The following is an 18,671-nucleotide window of genomic DNA, read 5'->3' as shown; positions in this document are numbered from 1 at the left end:
TCCATTGGAACACAGGAGTGATGGTTGCTGATAATGGGCCTCTGTACGCCTATGTAGATATTCCAGTAAAAATCTGCCGTTTCCAGCTACAATATTACTGCTGTACACACAGAAACATGATATTATAACCACAGTCAAGCCTATCTATCACAGTGATTTAAGTACCTAACATTATGGAGCCATTGGAGTTTATTTTCAAGTTAGTATTTTTAAACTCGGGAGAGGCGAAGGTCATTCGTCCTCTGAAACACAACCCAGCCAAGCCGCACTGCTTCTTGACACAATGCCCGCTTAACCAGTCGCACCAATGTGTCAGAGGAAACACCGTACACCTGGCGGGCCGGGCGCACCTGTGGGCCGGGCGCATGTCAGCGTGCATGCACCCGGCCCGCCACTGGAGTCACTAGTGTGCGATGGGACAAGAACGTCCCTGCCGGCCAAACCCTCCCCTAACATGGACGACGCTGGGCCAATTGTGCGCCGCCCCACGGGTCTCCCGGTCGCGGACGGCTGCGACAGAGCCTGGACTTGAACCAGGATCTCTAGTGGCACACTGCGCCATAACCAGGATCTCTTAGACCACTGCGCCACTCAGGAGACCTATTTTTAAGTTTTGATTCAAGAATTAAGTATAATGTTTTGTTTCGACTGTAATAAGTCAAACTCAGTCCCTGCAAAGACAAACAAAAAACTAGTCAGTTAGTACAGTCAATTTTGTATTTAATTTAAACAAAATGGTCAAAGAGTCAACTACATTACTTTTATTGCACAAAACGATAAATGAAAACATTCATTTTAGAATACTTTGGAAAAGGTTCAACATTACATTACACACAGCTTCAAGACTTCACGTCAAGTAAACATTAATTAAGACACTGTCATTATCTCACTATAAAACAGTATCAACCTAAAGGGACAAAGCATTTTTACAGACACCATCACACCAACCATCACCATAATCATCTACTCTGCCTCATCATCCTCAGTTCATCTCATCCACTTTCCTATACATCCAAATCCAACAGAATTCATTAAAATCTAACTAGTTCTACATTATACACGCGCAGTGTGTATTTTCTGCATTTTCAGTGCGTACAGGCAAACGGCCTTTCTCTCATGTGGACCTTCTGGTGCCTCTTCAGGTGGTGCTGGTGGGAGAACCTCTTATCACACTGGGGGCAGCTGTATGGTTTCTCCCCTGTGTGGACTCTCTGGTGCCTCTTCAGCTTGGAGGAGTGGGAGAAACTAGCCCGACATAGGTGGCAGCCGAAAGGTTTCTCCCCTGTGTGCATCATCTGGTGGATCTCCACCTGTTGGGGGAAACTGAAGGCTTTCCCACAGAAGGAACACAGGAAGCGTTTCTCTTTGCCACAAGATCTGTTGATAGCGTTACTACTACTGTCATTTGTCAATAGGCTTGTGTAGCCATTTAGTGTTGAGGCACTGGCATTGTCTGAGGTTTGGTTTAACATTAGGAGAGTGTGAGGAGGATGAAGACCAGGGAGTGTCTGTGTTGTTGCAGGCTCCATGTTCCAATTGATAGATCCTATAGAAGGCAGGCTGAAGGCAGCATCTGTTAGGGGGTTAACCTGAGGTGCCATCAGTCTCTCTGAATCACAACTATAGGAGCAGGACTGAGCGTCGCTAGCCGAGTCAGTGTCTGTTCTCTCCAGCTGCATACGAACACTTCCCCGCAGACCAAATCTAAGTCTCGCCCTCGTCTCAGCCAGTCTGTTGTCATGGAGACTGAGTTTGGATGTTGTTTTGTGTTCAACTGTCTGTTTCTGGTAGTGGTCAACAATGTTGTTCCCCAGCCCAGAGTTGAGGACCCTGTCCCATCCGCTGACCTCCACTATGTCACCTCTGGTCCTTGCCTGCACAGTGATGTTGTCCACTGGGCCCTTGGCTGCACCAGTCTGGGTCTGGGAATCCAAGATGGCTCCCCAGTCTCCTCTGTTAGCCTCCAGCCAACCACCTGCAGGAAGAGTTTAGAAAAATACTTTACAAACATGGCAGAGAACTAGACATATGAAGCATTTGGTCAATTACCTGCTGAGGTTAATACATTGTTTGTGTGTTTTTCAAAAATGTAAACACAAGTTGTTTCATTTTATGAATGAAGAAAAAAGTATAGCCAGGCGCATCACTATTCCCATTGGAGATCTATTACTGTATGTAGGCTATATGTATTTCTCCCTTACTTGGCTCCCCCATCTTTAGTCCACTCAGCAGATTAATGCTTTCTGGTCCGTCTTCTACTGTCTCCTCTTTTACCAGCAGCAGATCAGGCTTCCCATCCTCCATGTCTACTGACTGTAAGAGATACAGAGTGAGAGGATGTTGGATCAAGAAATCTGATATGAGCACCCTGCTATGGAGCATCTTCTGATTGGGCATTGAAGGATTGCTATGAGTAGTATTAGTTGATTTCATCATTCAAAGACATGTTCCCACACTTAAAAAATCAATCAATACCTTCGAATCAAATTTTATTGGTTGAGTACACATATTTTGCAGATGTTATCGCAGGTGCAGCGAAATGCTTATGTTTCTAGCTCCAACAATACCTAACAATACACACAAGAAGAAAAATAATAATAATTAAGAAGGATCAGAACGTGTAATGTCAGAATCCGGAAAACAGTGTGATGGTTTGGGGATGTTTTGCCGCATCAGGACCTGGACGGCTTGCCTTAATAGAAAGGAACCATGAATTCTGCTCTGTATCAGAGAATTCTACAGGAGAATGTCAGGCTATCCGTCTGTGGGCTGAAGCTGAAGAACAGCTGGGTCATGCAGCAAGACAGTGATCCAAAACACACAATCAAGCCTCGATGAAAATGTTTAAAAAGCAACAAATATGAAGTTTTGGAATGGCCTAGTCAAAGTCCAGACCTAATCCCAATTGAGATGTTGTGGTTGGACTTGAAACGAGCAATACATGTTTGAAAACCCACAAATGTTGCTGAGTAAAAGCAGTTCTGCATGCAAGAGTGTGCAAAAATTCCTCCACAGCGACATGAAAGACTGATCAACAACTACAGGAACCATTTGGTTGCAGTCATTGCAGCTAAAGGTGGCACAACCAGTTATTGTGTGTAAGGGGGCAATTACTTTTTCACACAGTGGAATTGGGTGTTGCATAACTTTGTTCATTAAATAAAATATATATTTTGGGGGGTTATTTGTAAACTCAGGTTCCCTTTATCTAATATTAGTTTTGGTTGAAGATCTGATGACATTAAGTATCAAACATATGTGGAAATAGAAAATCCAAAAAGGGGCACATACTTTTTCATGGCACAAAAATATGTAAAACATTTATTTTTATTTTTATGAAAAGATATAAAAAATATATATATATATATATATATATATATATATATCAGAACGAGCCTATCAGAATGTCCCTTGTTTCATGAGCTGTTATAAAAGTTCCCAGAAATGCTCCATACACACAAAATGTTTATTTCTCTAAAATGTGCAGTTTTGTCACACAACGTCCAACCGGCCTCACAAATGCAGACCATGTGTAACCACGCCAGCCCAGGACCTCCACATCCCTGCTTCTTCACCTGCCGGATCGTCTGAGCCACACAGACAGCTGATGAAACTGGGGGTTTGCACAACCAAAGAATTTCTGCACAAACTGTCAGAAACCACCTTGTCGCCCTCAACAGGGTCTTGACCTGACGGCAGTTTGTCGTTGTAACCGACTTCAGTGTGCAAATGCTCACCTTGGATGGCCACTGGCCCGCTTGGGAAGTGTGCTCTTCACAAATGAATTCCAGTTTCAACTGTACCGGGCAGATGGCAGACAGTGTGTATGGCGTCTTGTCTGCAAGCGGTTTGCTGACGTCAACGTTGTGGAGTTAAGGTATGGGCAGGCATAAGCTATAGATAACGAACACAATTGCATTTTATTGATGGCAATTTGAATGCACAAAGATACCGTGACGAGATCCTTAGGCCCATTGTTGTGCCATTCATCCGCCACCATCACCTCATGTTTCAGCATGATAATGCATAGCCCCATATCACAAGGATCTGTACACGATTCCTGGAAGCTGAACAATTCCCACTTCTTCCATGTCTTGCATACTCACCAGACACCATTGAGCATGTTTGGGATGCTCTGGATTGATGTGTAAGACCGCGTGTTACAGTTCCCGCCAATATCCAGAAACTTTGCACAGCCATTGAAGAGGAGTGGGACAACATTCCACAGGCCACAATCAACAGCCTGATCAACTCTGTACGAAGGAGATGTGTCGTACTGCATGAGGCAAATGGTGGTTCTCATCCACGTGCATACTTTTTTTTTTAAAGGTATCTGTGACCAACATATCCCCGAGCTGACAAGGTACAAATCTGTCATTCTGCCCCTGAACAGGCAGTTAACCCACTGTTCCTAGGCCGTCATTGAAAATAAGAATGTGTTCTTAACTGACTTGCCTAGTTAAATAAATGTAAAAAATAAAAAACATAAAAAGAACAGCCTCAATTCGTCGGGGCATGGACTCTACAGGGTTTCGAAAGCGTTCCACAGGGATGCTGGCCCATGTTGACTCCAAGGCTTCCCACAGTTGTGTCAAGTTGGCTGGATGTAATTTGGGTGGTGGACCATTCTTCATACACACAGGAAAATGTTGAGCGTGAAAAACCCAGCAGCATTGCAGTTCTTGATACACACAAACCTGTGCGCCTGGCACCTACTACCATACCCCTTTCAAAGGCACTTAAATATTTTGTCTTGCCCAGTCACCCTCCAAATGGCACACATACAGTATTCATGTCTCATTTTTCTCAAGGCTTAAAAATCCTTCTTTAACCTGTCTCCTCCCCTTCATCTACACTGATTGAAGTGGATTTAATAAGTGACATCAATAAGGGATCTTAGAATTCACCTGGTTAGTCTATTTAATGGAAAGAGCCATGTAAATGGGAATGGGTTGCGACATTTGGATGTCTCTAAGCTTCCCTGTAGTCTAAGAAGTCACTCGTGTTGCCCTGCGAGTGTCCTTTTCCTAAGTGAGTCTCGTCTGAATTCCATGTCAGAGAAGCGTCACCCTCCACTTTCACAGTCACCTCATCTACGACCAGACCCTCCCTACGACCAGGGCCCTTTCTTTCCCCTTCAGAGTATACACTACTACTGTACCGGTTCCAGTCCCCTCTCAATGGATTAGACTACAGTGCCTTCAGAAAGTATTCATACTCATTGACTTATTCCACATGTTGTTGTGTTACTACCTGAATTCAAAATGTATAAAACATAAATGCTTACCCATCCACACGCAATACCCCATAATGACAAAGTGAAAACATGTTTTTTATATTTTTTTATTGAAAATAAAGTACAGAACTGTCTTATTTACAAAAGTATTCACACCCGAGACAATACTTTGTAGAAACACTTTTGGCAGTGATTAAACCTGTGAATGTTTCTAGGTAAGTCTCCCAAGAGCTTTCTAAACCTGCATGTAAACTGCATCAAGCTTGGTCAAATTGTTTGTTAATCAATGCTAGATAACCATTTTCAGGTCTTGCCATAGATTCTCAAGTAGATGTAGGTCAAAACTGTAACTCAGCCACTCAGGAAAATTCACTGTCTTCTTGGTAAGGAACTCTAGTGTAGATTTGGCCTTGTGTTTTAGGTTACTGTCCTGCAAAGGTGAATTCATCTCCCAGTGTCTGGTGGAAAGCAGACTGAACCAGGTTTTATGCTAGGATTTTGCTTAGCTCCATTCCGTTTCTTTTTTATCCTAAAAAACACTGCAATCCTTAACGATTACAAGCATACCCATAACATGATGCAGCCACCACTATGCTTGAAAATGTGGAGAGTTGTACTCAGTAATGTCTTGTATTGTTTTTGCTCCAAACATAACACTTTATATTCTGGACAAAAAGTTAATTGCGTTGCTACATTTCTTGCAGTATTACTTTAGTGTATTGATACACCATCCAAAGTGTAATTTAATAACTTCACCATGCTCAAAGAGATATTCAATGTCTGCTTTTTTTTACCCATCTACCAACAGGTGCCCTTCTTTACGAGGCATTGGAAAACCTCCTTGGTCTTTGTGGTTGAAATTCATCGCTCACATGCAGGACTCTTACAGATAATTGTTTGTGTGGGGTATTCATTCATAAATCATGTTAAACACTATTGTTGCACACAGAGTGTGTCCATGCAACTTATTATGTGACTTGTTAAGCTCATTTTTACTCCGGAATGTATTTAGGGCTTTAGGGCCTATTGACTGCTTTTAATTTTTTTGAAAACATTCTAAAAACATTATTCCATTTTGACATTATGGGGCATTGTGTGTAGGCCAGTGACAAAAAAAAGACATTTTAAATTCAGTCAGGAACACAACAAAATTAGGAAAAAGTCAAGAGGTGTGAATACTTTCTGAAGGCACTGTATATGCCTGACATATTATTGTCTGGATACAATATAGACTATTCAGGAATATTCAACACATCTGTTACTCTCGTAATTCCAAATGCTCATTAACGTCCCTTTTTGTTTACAAAGCTTTACTACACAAGTTTCCAACTTACCTAACTTTGTTGGTTAACTCAAGGTTCCTCGGGTCTCCACCAAACTAGGTAAATCCACTTTTAGTTATAAATGCACCTCATTGCTGGAATCAACTACATAATACATTACAATTGAATGGTCTGGTGCCGTTCGTGCAATTCTTACTGAGGAATGTTACTGTTTATCTTGGATATTTGTGTTGTGCTGTATTCATTTGTTTTACATTGTCCTATTCATTGTATATACAGAGCTCCTTGTGAAAGAGACCCTGGTCTCATTGTTAACTCCCTGTTTAAATAAAAGTCAAATCAAAAATATATTTTCTGCTGACAATAATGACCATTCATGTTTGTCTTTAATGCAGGGTTTAATCTAAACCGCAGAGGCTATTAAGTGGAATGGTTACTTTCTATGTTATAGAGTGGAATGTTTTTTCTGCAGGTGTATCCTGAGGTAGCTCCTTTCTGAGAACCACCTCCTGCATTGCGAACCACCTCTCTCCAGTGTGGACCTTCAGCTGTTTCTAGCAGGAGAATCTTTTCTCACTCTGGGGTCAGCTGTATTGTTTCTCCCCTGTGTGGACCCTCTGGTGTCTCTTCAGGTTGCCAGCATGGGCAAAGCGCATGTTACACTGGGTACAGCTGAAGGGTTTCTCCCCTGTGTGGACTCTTTGGTGCCTATTCAGGCTGGACGATTGGGAGAAAGTGGCCCGGCACAGGTGGCAGCCGTATGGTTTCTCCCCCGTGTGCATCCTCTGGTGGATCTCCACCTGTTGGGGGAAACTGAAGGCTTTCCCACAGAACGAACACGTGAAGCGCTTCTCTATGGCGCTGCCACCTTTACTGATTCTGTCATTTGTCAATGGTCTTGTGTAGCCATTTTGTGTTGATGAACTGGCATTGTCTGAGGTTTGGTTTAACATAAGGAGATTGTGAGGAGGACGAAGGCCAGGGAGGGTCTGTGATGTCACAGGGTCAATGTTCCAGTTGATAGATCCTATAGAAGGCAAGCTGAAGGCAGCATCTGTTAGGGGGGTAACCTGAGGCGCCATCAGTCTCTCTGAATCACAACTATAGGAGCAGGACGGAGCATCAATAGCCGAGTCTGTGTGTGTTCTCTCCCGCGGCATACCGACACCTCCCCGTCCCCGCAGACCAAAGCTATGCCTCGCCCTGGTCGTAGCCAGTCTGTTGTCATGGAGACTATGTTCAGATGTTGTTTTGGGTTCAACTGTCTGTTTCTGGTTGTGGTTAACATTGTTGTTCCCCGGCCCAGAGTTGAGGACGCTGTCCCATCCACTGACCTCCACTATGTCACCTCTGGTCCTGGCCTGCTCAGTGATGTTGTCCCTTAGGCCCTTGGCTGCACCCGTCTGGGTCTGGTAATCCAAGATGGTCGCCCAGTCTTCTCTGTTAGCCTCCAGCCAACTAACTGCAGGAAGAGGTTAGAAAATAAACGTTAAAAACATTTTTGAGTCAAGTTCAGACATTATAATGTCTGTTTTTCTATGCAAACATAAGTTCTATTGATTTCATTTGATGTATTGAATGAAGAAAAAAATAGGCACATCACTTCAATGTGCTGTATGTATTACTATTCTCATTGAAGATCTATTACTGTATGGAGGCTATATGTATTTCTACGTTACCTTGCTCCCCCATCTTTAGTCCACTCAGCAGGTCAATGCTCTCTGGACCGTCTTCTATTGTCTCCTCTTTGACCAGCAGCAGATCAGGCTTCCCATCCTCCATGTCTACTGACTGTAAGAGATACAGAGTGAGAGGATGTTAGATCAAGAAATCTGATATGAGCATCCTGCTATGGAGCATCTTCTGATTGGGCAATGAGGGATTGCTATGAGTACATGTTAGTTGATTTGATCACTTCATACTATTTAATGGTTTGATAATTCAAAGGCATGGTCCCACACAAAATTAATCAAGACCTGGGCCTGTATCCACAAAGAGTATTAGAGTTGAAGTGCTGCTCAAAGATCAGGTCCCCATATGTCTGCATAGTCATTCATTATTATCTAAAAGGAAAACGGATCCTAAATCAGCACTCCTACTCTGAGGCTTTGTGGATATAGACCATGATCTAATACCATACAGACAGTAGTTTACAGTGGGCTCACCTCAGTGAGACTGTGTGTGGTCCTGTGCTGCTCAGCTGGTTCCTCTGTGGATTCAGGAGGAGGTGTAGTCTGGTTGTCCTCCATGAATATGGTCCCCTCCGGTTTCCCTAAACCCTCCTCACACCCCTCCTCCTTCACCAGCAGCACCTCTAGACCCTCCTCCTGGAAGAGACAGGTGATACAGACATACACTCCGTCAGGTACGTACACACAGATAATAAACACACTTTCAACATGGAGTGTTTACCCATCTCCACTACATTTGAGGCCTATACTGTAGTTACAGAATTACTGTTGTTGTTAAGCCCATCATGGTGGACATAAATATGTTGTTGGTAAATATGAGTCGCCAATTATAATTCAAAAGTCGTCATCAGCCAAACCCAGCTAAACAAAAATAAACGCAACACGCAACATTTTCAAAGATTTCACAGAGCTACAGTTCATTTAAGGAAATCAATCAATTAAAATAAATTCATTAGGCCCTAATCTACAGATTTCAAATGACTGGACAGGGGTGGAGCCATGGGTGGGCCTTGGAGGGCATAGGCCCACCCACTTGGCAGCCAGGCCCATCCAATCATAATGAGGTTTTTTTCCCCACAAAAGGGCTTTATTACAGACAGAAACACTCCTGGGCGGACGTGGTCTATAGTTGTAAGGCCAATTGGACATACTACCAAGTTCTCTAAAACGAAGTTGGAGTCGGTTTATGTTAAAGAAATTAACATTAGCTTCTCTAGCAACAGCTATGGTGGACATTCCTGCAGTCAGCATGCCAATTGTGCACTCCCTCAAAACTTGAGACATCTGTGGCATTGTGTTGTGACAAAACAGCACATTTTATAGTGGCCTTTTATTGTCCCCAGCACAAGGTGCACCTGTGTAATGGCCATGCTGTTTATTCACCTTCTTGATATGCCACACCTTTCAGGTGGATGGATTATCTTGGCAAATGAGAAATGTTCACACACAGGGATGTAAACAAATTTGTGCATATGGAAAACATCTGGGATTTTTTTTCAGCTCATGAAACATGGGACCAACACTTTATATTATATTTTTGTTCAGTTTGTTTTGACTTGTACAGTAGGTGTTTATAAGTGTGTGGGTTTGTGTAGGTATATTTAGTAAGTCTATAATGGTTATAAAGCACTGTTGTTTGTCTGCAGAACAGGGTGAGATCAGATGTGATGTGAACTAAAGAAAGTCTCAATGAAAGTCTTAAAAACAAAAAGGGGACTTTTTGTTCTATTAAACATAAACAAGTTTTAAAGCTGCAATATGTAACTTTTTGGGCAACCTGACCAAATACCCATAGAAATGTGAGTTATAGGTCTGTCTATAAGTCTAAAAAGTGGTAGATCTGTTCTATGTGTGTTAGATCTGTTCCATGCTTCCTTCTTAAGTTTAATTTTTGCATCTTTTACTTTCGGTTTTGTACACTAGCTTTAAACAGCTGAAAATACAACATTTGTAAAACATATTTCACAGCGGTTTAGATGGTACAATGATTCTCTACACAATGACTGCTTGTTTTGTCACAAACTGAAAATAGGCTTTTAAAATATAATTTTAGCAAACAGGAAATGGCAGTGATTTCTGCATATTGCATCTTTAAAATACACCATATGAAAACCACACATACAAAAATCTGCATGAACTTGATCAACTGCATGAACTTTATTTTTAAAAGTGTCTTAAAAAAATGTTAAGCAGTTGAACGGAAGTAATGAAAATAGGCATTTGGGAACATCATATAGCTTACACAGTACAAACACAATAGGCAACAGTATTATTAGGCTTCTATATAAAGTGCCTGCTGAAAGTCTCCACACCTCTTGCACAGTGTATACACACAGTATTAAATTGAACGTTTTCCCTAGCGATCTACACAAGCTACTTCACATTTTCAAAGTGAATGAAAGATTATAGATCATAGTGTGACAGCGTTATGTTATGGGTATGCTTGTCACTGGCAGGGACTTTGTCAGGATCAAAATAGATATGAAAGGAGTAAAGCCCAGCTAAAAAGTTAAAGGAAATCTCCCCTCAGTCTTCTAAAAATGCTGGGATAGTGTTTTATTTTTCAGCATTACAATTAAACACATGTAATGCCAAAGACACACCAGAATAGGTTTCCAAGAGGTGTTGAGTATTTGAGTAGTCCAGTCTTGAAAATCAGAGACAAGGTTTGAATATTGCTCACCATCAATGATTCCCAACCAAATTTACTGAGCTAGAGCAATTTTGACAAAAACAATGGATATATGTTGCCCTAAGAGTTGTACAAAGTTGGTAGAATCTTATTCAAAATTATTCACAGAGTTACTGGCTGCCAAAAGTGCTGCTGCCAAGTATGGTGTGGCCTAGTGGTTAGAGTGTTGGACTAGTAACTGGAAGTTTGCAAGTTCAGACCCCCCAGCTGACAAGTTACAAATCTGTCGTTCTGCCCCTGAACAGACAGTTAACCCACTGTTCCTAGGCCATGATTGAAAATAAGAGTTTGTTCTTATCTGACTTGCCTAGTTAAATAAATAAAAATTAACTCTGGTTTGTGAAGACATAGGCAATCAAGACATTTTTTGATCTATAATTTTCCTTTCACTGTGGAGTAGGTTGTGTAGATTGGTAGGAAATAAACGAATTTAATCCCTTTTTAGATTTAATTTGAAGGCAGCAAAATGTGAAGACTGTGCAAGGGGTGTGTAGACTTTCATTAGAGACTGCATATCTCACAATGTCTGGATGCAATATTCCACCCAGGAATATTCAACAATGAAATCTGTTAAACTCAGTTCAGATACATAAAATGAGACATGACGGCCATATCAGCTATTTTGCTGATATTTATCTGACAAGTTTCTAAGGCCGCGATTTAAGCGTGCGTAAATGGAACGTAATTCACTTTTGATGCGATTTTCTCTCTATTCGTATTCTGACCTTGAACTTAAGCATTTGAATAGCATACTATTCACCCACTATTTGTTTGAGGTTGAACTAGAATAAATGAAGGTGTGGCGGAGCGGTGTCCAGACACGCCGTAATCTAACCTGGACTTAATTCCCATCATAATTCCAACACCATTACGCGCGAGGAAACCATGCACAAGGTCGAGGAAACCATGCACAAGGTCGAGCCAACCTGCCATATTCCAAGTGGAAAAAGGATCTACTTTATTTTTACTGATCGAAATCACAGCATTCTCCCTGCACTGTGATTTATAAATTGATAAGAGCTATGTAAATTAGTCATCCGTTTGGAAAAGAGGATTGTAAATACACATGGCAATTGTTTTAGATTATTTTTCCCTTAGGATACCTGGAGGCGAATGTGAAACCAGCCATATGGAAGCAAACTGAAAATTATATCAACATCTTATTTCACTGTGGAAAAGGGGCCGCAATACATGTCGTATTGCGGCCCCTTTTCCACAGTGAAATAAGATGTAAATAGCTCTGCCGTTATTCCGAATTTTGTGTGCCCTCGTAATTTGCGTGGATGAAATTTGGAGACCCAAACTATAGGCTTCTGTGGGGCTGAACCTGCCGAGTTGATGTATGTACTTTAGAATGTTTTTATTATATGCCCGGGCTTTTCTACATTTTATTTTACGATTTTTATAATGTTAAATATTAATCAATATCGAGAGCCAACGTCAGTAATACCCACATACATTTATTTTGCATCATTCCATTCTGTTTACCTTTCTTTCCTCTCAGATCTGTCACACACTTGTTGTATTCGGCGCATGTGACAAATAAATGTTGATTTGATTTGTAAATTGTTCCTGAGGGTCGCTAGCATTAGTGGCTCATAACAGCCTAAGGTGGTGCAATAATTTGGGACATGTAGCCTAATTGAATCATTATGGAACTCAGGCCCCACGTAGCAGTTTAAACTTGGAGCAGGGTTCACGATGACTGGACTGTTGTCATACAGCTCCACGATTAGTAAGACATGTGGGTACATTTATAGGATTACTGTTCAATCCCTATTGTACACTTTTTACCCCACCTTCCAATATTTTATAGATTGAACCTGAATATGACAACTTTCAGGATGAATCGAACCACCATTTTATATTTATCAATATATTTTGTGCGTAAAGGCTGTCCAAAACGTTTTTTTATATTTTATTTATACATACTTTCCTAACCCAAAAATGTGCCTAAATAATCTACAAGAGTATTTTTAAATCTGCCAGTTGTTGCTCAAACAGAAACTAATAGGCATAGATGGCTCTCTTTCAATGATCCCTATATTCTGACCCCGTTCTCTCGTGTATTCTATTGAGGCTGTCGACGTAATAATAATTCAAAAGGTGCACCGTATTTAAATGGATGGTTTACGCTGAATAAAGTCCTGTGTGGCTCAGTTGGTAGAGCATAGCACTTGCAACGCCAGGGTTGTGAATTCGATTCCCGTGGGGGACCAGTAAGAAAAAGTATCAAAATGTATGCACTCACTACTCTGGGTAAGAGTGTCTGCTAAATGACATGTAAGATGAATGTGCTGAAAACACCATTGAATGAAAACTCCACGAGAAAATTTGTTGGGCAGCAAGTGGGAAGGTTGAAGCAGTTGAATTAAATTTATTCAGAGCGTGCAAGGTAGCCATGCCTGCAGAGAGCATTATGCGACTGAATAAGGTACGTCTGAATACCAAATACTGAGAAGTGCATAGGAAAGGCATAAATTCCTAAGTCGGCATCAGGCCCAAAGTGTACCCTGTTTCTGGTGCATGTACAGTTGAAGTCTGAAGTTTACATGCACCTTATCCAAATACATTTAAACTCAGTTTTTCACAATTCCTGCCATTTAATCCTAGTAAAAAGGAGGTCAGTTAGGATCACCACTTTATTTTAAGAATGTGAAATGTCAGAATAATAGTAGAGGGAATTATTTATTTCAGCTTTTATTTCTTTCATCACATTCCCAGTGGGTCAGATTTTTACATACACTCAATTAGTATTTGGTAGCATTGCCTTTAAATTGTTTAACCTGGGTCAAACATTTCAGGTTGCCTTCCACAAGCTTCCCACAATAAGTTGGGTGATTTTTGGTCCATTCCTCCTGACAGAGCTGGTGTAACTGAGTCAGGTTTGTAGGCCTCCTTGCTCACACACACTTTCAGTTCTGCCCACAAATGTTCGATAGGATTGAGGTCAGGGCTTTGTGATGACCACTCCAATACCTTGACTCTGTTGTCCTTAAGCCATTTTGCCACAGCTTTGGAAGTATGCTTGGGGTCATTGTCCATTTGGAAGACCCATTTGCAATCAAGCATTAACTTCCTGACTGATGTCTTGAGATGTTGCTTCAATATATCCACAATTTTCCAGCCTCATGATGCCATCTATTTTGTGAAGTGCACCAGTCCCTCCTGCAGCAAAGCACCCCCACAAAATGATGCTGCCACGTGGAAATGGTCTCAACTGCACGTCTCGTCTTCTTGATCTGAATACCCTGTCTTTGGTCAGCTGTTGTACAACATAACATTCTAAAACTAGAGTTTTATCTTGTCTCATGTCGGCTGTTGTATCTGAATTGGGCTTAACTCTCGTTATTCCAAATGCATCTGTGGATCTTTTCTGCTAACAACAATACAAAAACAATCTTTGTCTTTAATGCAGGGTTTTGTTCTATAAGCTATCGAGTGGAATGGTTCATTTCTATGTTATAGAGTGGAATGGTTTTTCTGCTGGTGTATCCTGAGGTATCTCCTCTCTGAGAACCTCTTCCCGCAGTGCGTACAGGCGAACGGCCTCTCTCCTGTGTGGACCTTCAGGTGCATTTTCAGATGGTCCTGGCGGGAGAACCTCTTCTCACACTGGGGGCAGCTGTAGGGTTTCACCCCTGTGTGGACCCTCTGGTGCCTCTTCAGGTCACGAGCCTGAGCAAAGCGCATATGACACTGGGTACAGCTGAAGGGTTTTCCCCCTGTGTGGACCCTCTGGTGGATCTCCACCTTCTGTGGGCAGCTGAAGCCTTTGTTACAGAACATGCAGAAGAACCATTTATCTTTACTACCACCTGATGTGGCTCCCCCTCCCTGAGACTGGGCTCTAGCCCTGTCGTTTGAATTCAATACCTGACTGAAAAGGACGTGGCCGTGTGAATCGGAAGGTGCCATAGATTTGGACACTGGGTCAAGATCCCTGAACACGTGCAAAGGGGAGTGGGTCGCAACATTTACATTTGTCTCTATGCTTTCCCTGTAGTCTAAAAAGTCACTGGTGTTGCCCTGAGAGTGTCCTTCCCCTACGTGAGTCTCGTCTGCATCCCATGTCAGAGGATCGTCGCTCTCCACTTTCACAGTCACCTCATCTACGACTATAACCTCCCCTTTCTTATCTAGGGACCCTTCAGCGTATAGACTACTACTGTACTGGTTCCAATCCCCTTTAGACAGATCAGTCTGTGTCTCTAAACCCAAGGGCATGTCGCCAGGGTCCATCTCTGTAGTGTAAGAGCAAGACGGCTCATCACCGCCAGCGTCTAACGCGTCACCATAGCAATCCCCACCGGAATGAACCATCCTCTGGCTCTGGTGAAAAACCGGTAAATACTCTGAGCCAGGAGCAGGAGAACAGACCAGTCTTCCCAGCACTAGTCTCTCTGGATCTGATCTGGGGTCTGATCCTGTGTGTAAGAGCCTGTGTGTTAAAGTTAAAATCTTGGTGTCTGTCTCTGACTTGAGGACGGAGTCGGGCCTTCCACTGACCTCCGTGATGCTACGTCGGGTCCTTGGCTGGGGCGCAGGGGTGGTGGGGTCCTCCATGGCTTCATAGGGCGCTCCAGCCACTCCAGTCTGGATGTCTCCGCTTTGCCTCGGGCCCTCCTCTCCTTCAGACCTGTGCTGCTTGACCCCAAGACCTGCAGCCTCTGCATCTGCAGACTGACACAAGCATTGGATAACAATGTTGTAGGGAAGTCTCACAAGCTCCCCTACGGCAGATCAATTAGGATTTAAGCAAATTAATAGCGGAGGGGAGCCTTTCTGAAATAAACTGGTCACATTTGATGTACTGTAATTTTAACGTAACACTATTACACAAACCTCTATCACGATAACGGGCTGGGTTGAGGTTCCACTCCCCTCATCAACAGTATCTGGTTGGTCATCTCTCCATGTATTGTGTCCCACTGGCTTCACAAAGCTCCTATTGCCTCCAGTGAGCTGTCCTTCACCCGAGAGAGTAATTGGGGTAAAAGAGGTGTTTATGTTAGCTATTGCGAATGCTCAAAGCTATACTGTACACAATTGACAGTTGGAAAAAAGTATAGAATTGACAAGGATGTAAGGTAAAAATTTGCATAACTTCTTGGGGCAGCAGGGTAGCCTAGTGGTTAGAGTGTTGGACTAGTAACCGGAAGGTTGCAAGTTCAAACCCCTGACCTGACAAGGTACAAATCTGTCGTTCTGCCCCTGAACAGGCAGTTAACCCACTGTTCCTAGGCTGTCATTGAAAATAAGAATTTGTTCTTAAATGACTTGCCTAGTTAAATAAAGGTATACTATTTACTGATTGATTATGTTCCGGGCATCACGTTGTTTCTACTGAGTAAATAATAGATCATGCAGTAAACCTAGAATATGATAGTGTCATTGTGCAATATAGCTAAGTAATTAGGGGAAATTTTGAATATTATCCAAAAACTGACCATGACCCAATTCTGGGTAATACATCAGAACACATGTGCAGAAGGGGTGACAGGCACTTAGCTATATATGAACAGCCACAGGCCGCTCAGCCTCGGCTAAATGTACCTCTTGCCATTCCTCTGTATCGGTCGAGGATCTTGACACTACTGGGACGACTGGTGAGGACGCGCTCCCGTGCCATCTTCAGTTCGAATAGCTGTAGTTTCCTTCGCAATGCCCTGTTTTCTTTCTGGCTTTGAGAAATTTCCAAACGAAACACTGCATAGTCGTCGTCTACGAGTTTACAGATGTCTGCCACGGCTGCATTCGCTAGCACCTCCATAATGGAGGCTATTTGAGTGTGAAAAACCATACAGTTAGCCATTGTTAGCAACTAGCTAGCGCTACCTAGATAACATCTATCAAACATGCCCTGTCATCAACGCGAATTAAACACTACCTTGTAAGTATGTGATGCTGTGCAGTTAAATTAGTCATAGTTTGAGTTTCAGGGTTTTAATAAACGTCTAAATAACAACGCTAACGTGGTAATTGTTCTTGGTCACTTTTCATTTCCGTTAACACTGAAGAGAAAGGATGTTATTGGGTGGAGTCATAGGTTGTGGCTAAATAAAAAAACTGTATGTGCGCTGTTTTTTTTAAATACGGTACTATCAGTCAGTATTTTTAAAATCTGATAGCAGAATTGTTTAGAAATGAGCAAGAACAGAGTAGAATCAAATACAATACAATTCCATCTACATCACCTCAGTAAGGTAAATAGTCAACGGTCTTAGCTTTAGATTACCCCAAAATTGCTACATTCCTACACAATCTAATATGACCCTTTTGGTGCCACTTATTGTAAATAAGAAGACTGTTTCTAAACACTTCTATATGAATGTGGATGCTACCATGATTACGGATAATCCTGAATGAATCGACTATGTACAAAAAGTGCTGTCATTTCTAAATGGTTTACCCAGTATGAATGAAAATACACTCAAATTAAAGCTGACAGTCTGCACTTTGACTTTATCAATCATTGTTTGATTTCAAATCCACACTGAGTACAGAGCCAAAAGAAGAAAAAATGCTTCACTGTCCAAATAATTATGGAGGTCACTGTAATTCATATCATAGGCATAATAGTACTGTAGACCTCTCTTTACTTGCACGCAATAAGGCTGGATCTCCCCATCCTGCCCCTAAGGGTCCAGAACCAAACACACCCCACTCAGCTTTAGGATCTTAGTGAAACATTCATTATTGGTTTCAGGTGTGTTAGGCAAACGCCAGAGTGACTAACAACAGTAAGGCAGACCCCCAGGGCCAGGACTGAGCAGCCCAGCATCTAGGGATTGCATAAATATGTATCTCCCCTGACTTGTGCATGTTTTCAAAACAGACTCCTTTTATCGTGCAGTATTCCATATAAGGCATCCAGACATTATACAAGTTGCAGTATACCATTAAACTTCTAATAAATCAAATCAAGTGATGCATAACTTGACATTTCTGCCATCATTGTGACATTGTGTGAGGATAACCAACCTTCCAAATAATGGCAATGGATTTCTTAGCCGCCATAAATGCTAGGTTCCACAGTTTCTTATGATAAGTCTCTAGTATCTACAAAACAGGGAAAAGGGAGAATCTGTAGGCATGCTGAGATAAAAGAACATACTCCTTGCCAGAATTCAGCCGGCCTTCACAAGATCATAACATATGCAAATATGTCCCCTTTTGTGTTGTACATGTCTGAGTGCATGATATTCAGTTTCTCTGGCATATAGAACATTCTATGGAAGGTCTTAAACTGCAGAAGTTTGTCTGGGATTATCTGAACATGACTGGGCATTCTAACGTATCTGTATCCACTCATCCTCAATAGTCTCCCAGGTCTTCCTCACATTGTTGTTTACATGTTTTGTGTCATCGGGAAAAGCCAATATCAACCCTTGATACAGTATGGAAATCAACTAAGGTTTGTCAGTCTGCCTTAAAATATAGTGAACAAAAGTAAAAGTGCAATATGTGCCATGTAAAAAAGCTAACGTTTAAGTTCCTTGCTCAGAACAAGAGAACATATGAAAGCTGCTGGTTCCTTTTAACATGAGTCTTCAATATTCCCAGTTAACAAGTTTTAGGTTGTCATTATTATCGGCATTATGACGCGTCAACTATTTTGCTCTATACTATTTGTATTTCACATACCTTGGATATGAATGGGTGTTCTTATAGGCACTTTAGTATTGCCAGCCTAATCTCGGGAGTTGATAGGCTTGAAGTCATAAACAGCGCTGTGCTTCAAGCATTGCTAAGAGCTGTTGGCAAAC

The 18,671-nt window shown here is 41.9% G+C and overlaps 1 protein-coding gene across 3 annotated transcripts; it reads right to left on the bottom strand.

Annotated features, from left to right (window-relative positions):
- Window positions 1-746: 746 nt before the first annotated feature.
- On the bottom strand, window positions 747-16,921 carry LOC135507636 (zinc finger protein 143-like). 3 transcript variants are annotated; one of them, XM_064927208.1, is made up of 8 exons: window positions 16,459-16,921; window positions 15,748-15,872; window positions 15,412-15,585; window positions 8,685-8,846; window positions 8,199-8,310; window positions 7,854-7,981; window positions 2,202-2,313; window positions 747-1,975 (listed from the first exon to the last, which is right to left on the bottom strand). In XM_064927208.1, the coding sequence occupies exons 1-8, from the start codon at window positions 16,715-16,717 to the stop codon at window positions 1,086-1,088; spliced, it is 1,962 nt and encodes a 653-aa protein (XP_064783280.1). In that variant the 5' UTR covers window positions 16,718-16,921; the 3' UTR covers window positions 747-1,085. The 3 variants fall into 3 exon arrangements, with proteins under 3 accessions (XP_064783280.1, XP_064783282.1, XP_064783281.1); XM_064927210.1 differs by having other exon boundaries at window positions 15,412-15,578; window positions 15,748-15,867; window positions 16,459-16,538; XM_064927209.1 differs by lacking the exons at window positions 2,202-2,313; window positions 7,854-7,981.
- Between the last annotated feature and the right edge of the window lie 1,750 nt (window positions 16,922-18,671).

Source organism: Oncorhynchus masou, chromosome 21 (genome assembly GCF_036934945.1).
Source record: "Oncorhynchus masou masou isolate Uvic2021 chromosome 21, UVic_Omas_1.1, whole genome shotgun sequence".
Taxonomy (NCBI): Eukaryota; Metazoa; Chordata; class Actinopteri; order Salmoniformes; family Salmonidae; genus Oncorhynchus; species Oncorhynchus masou.
This window is presented reverse-complemented; position numbering and strand designations above follow the sequence as displayed.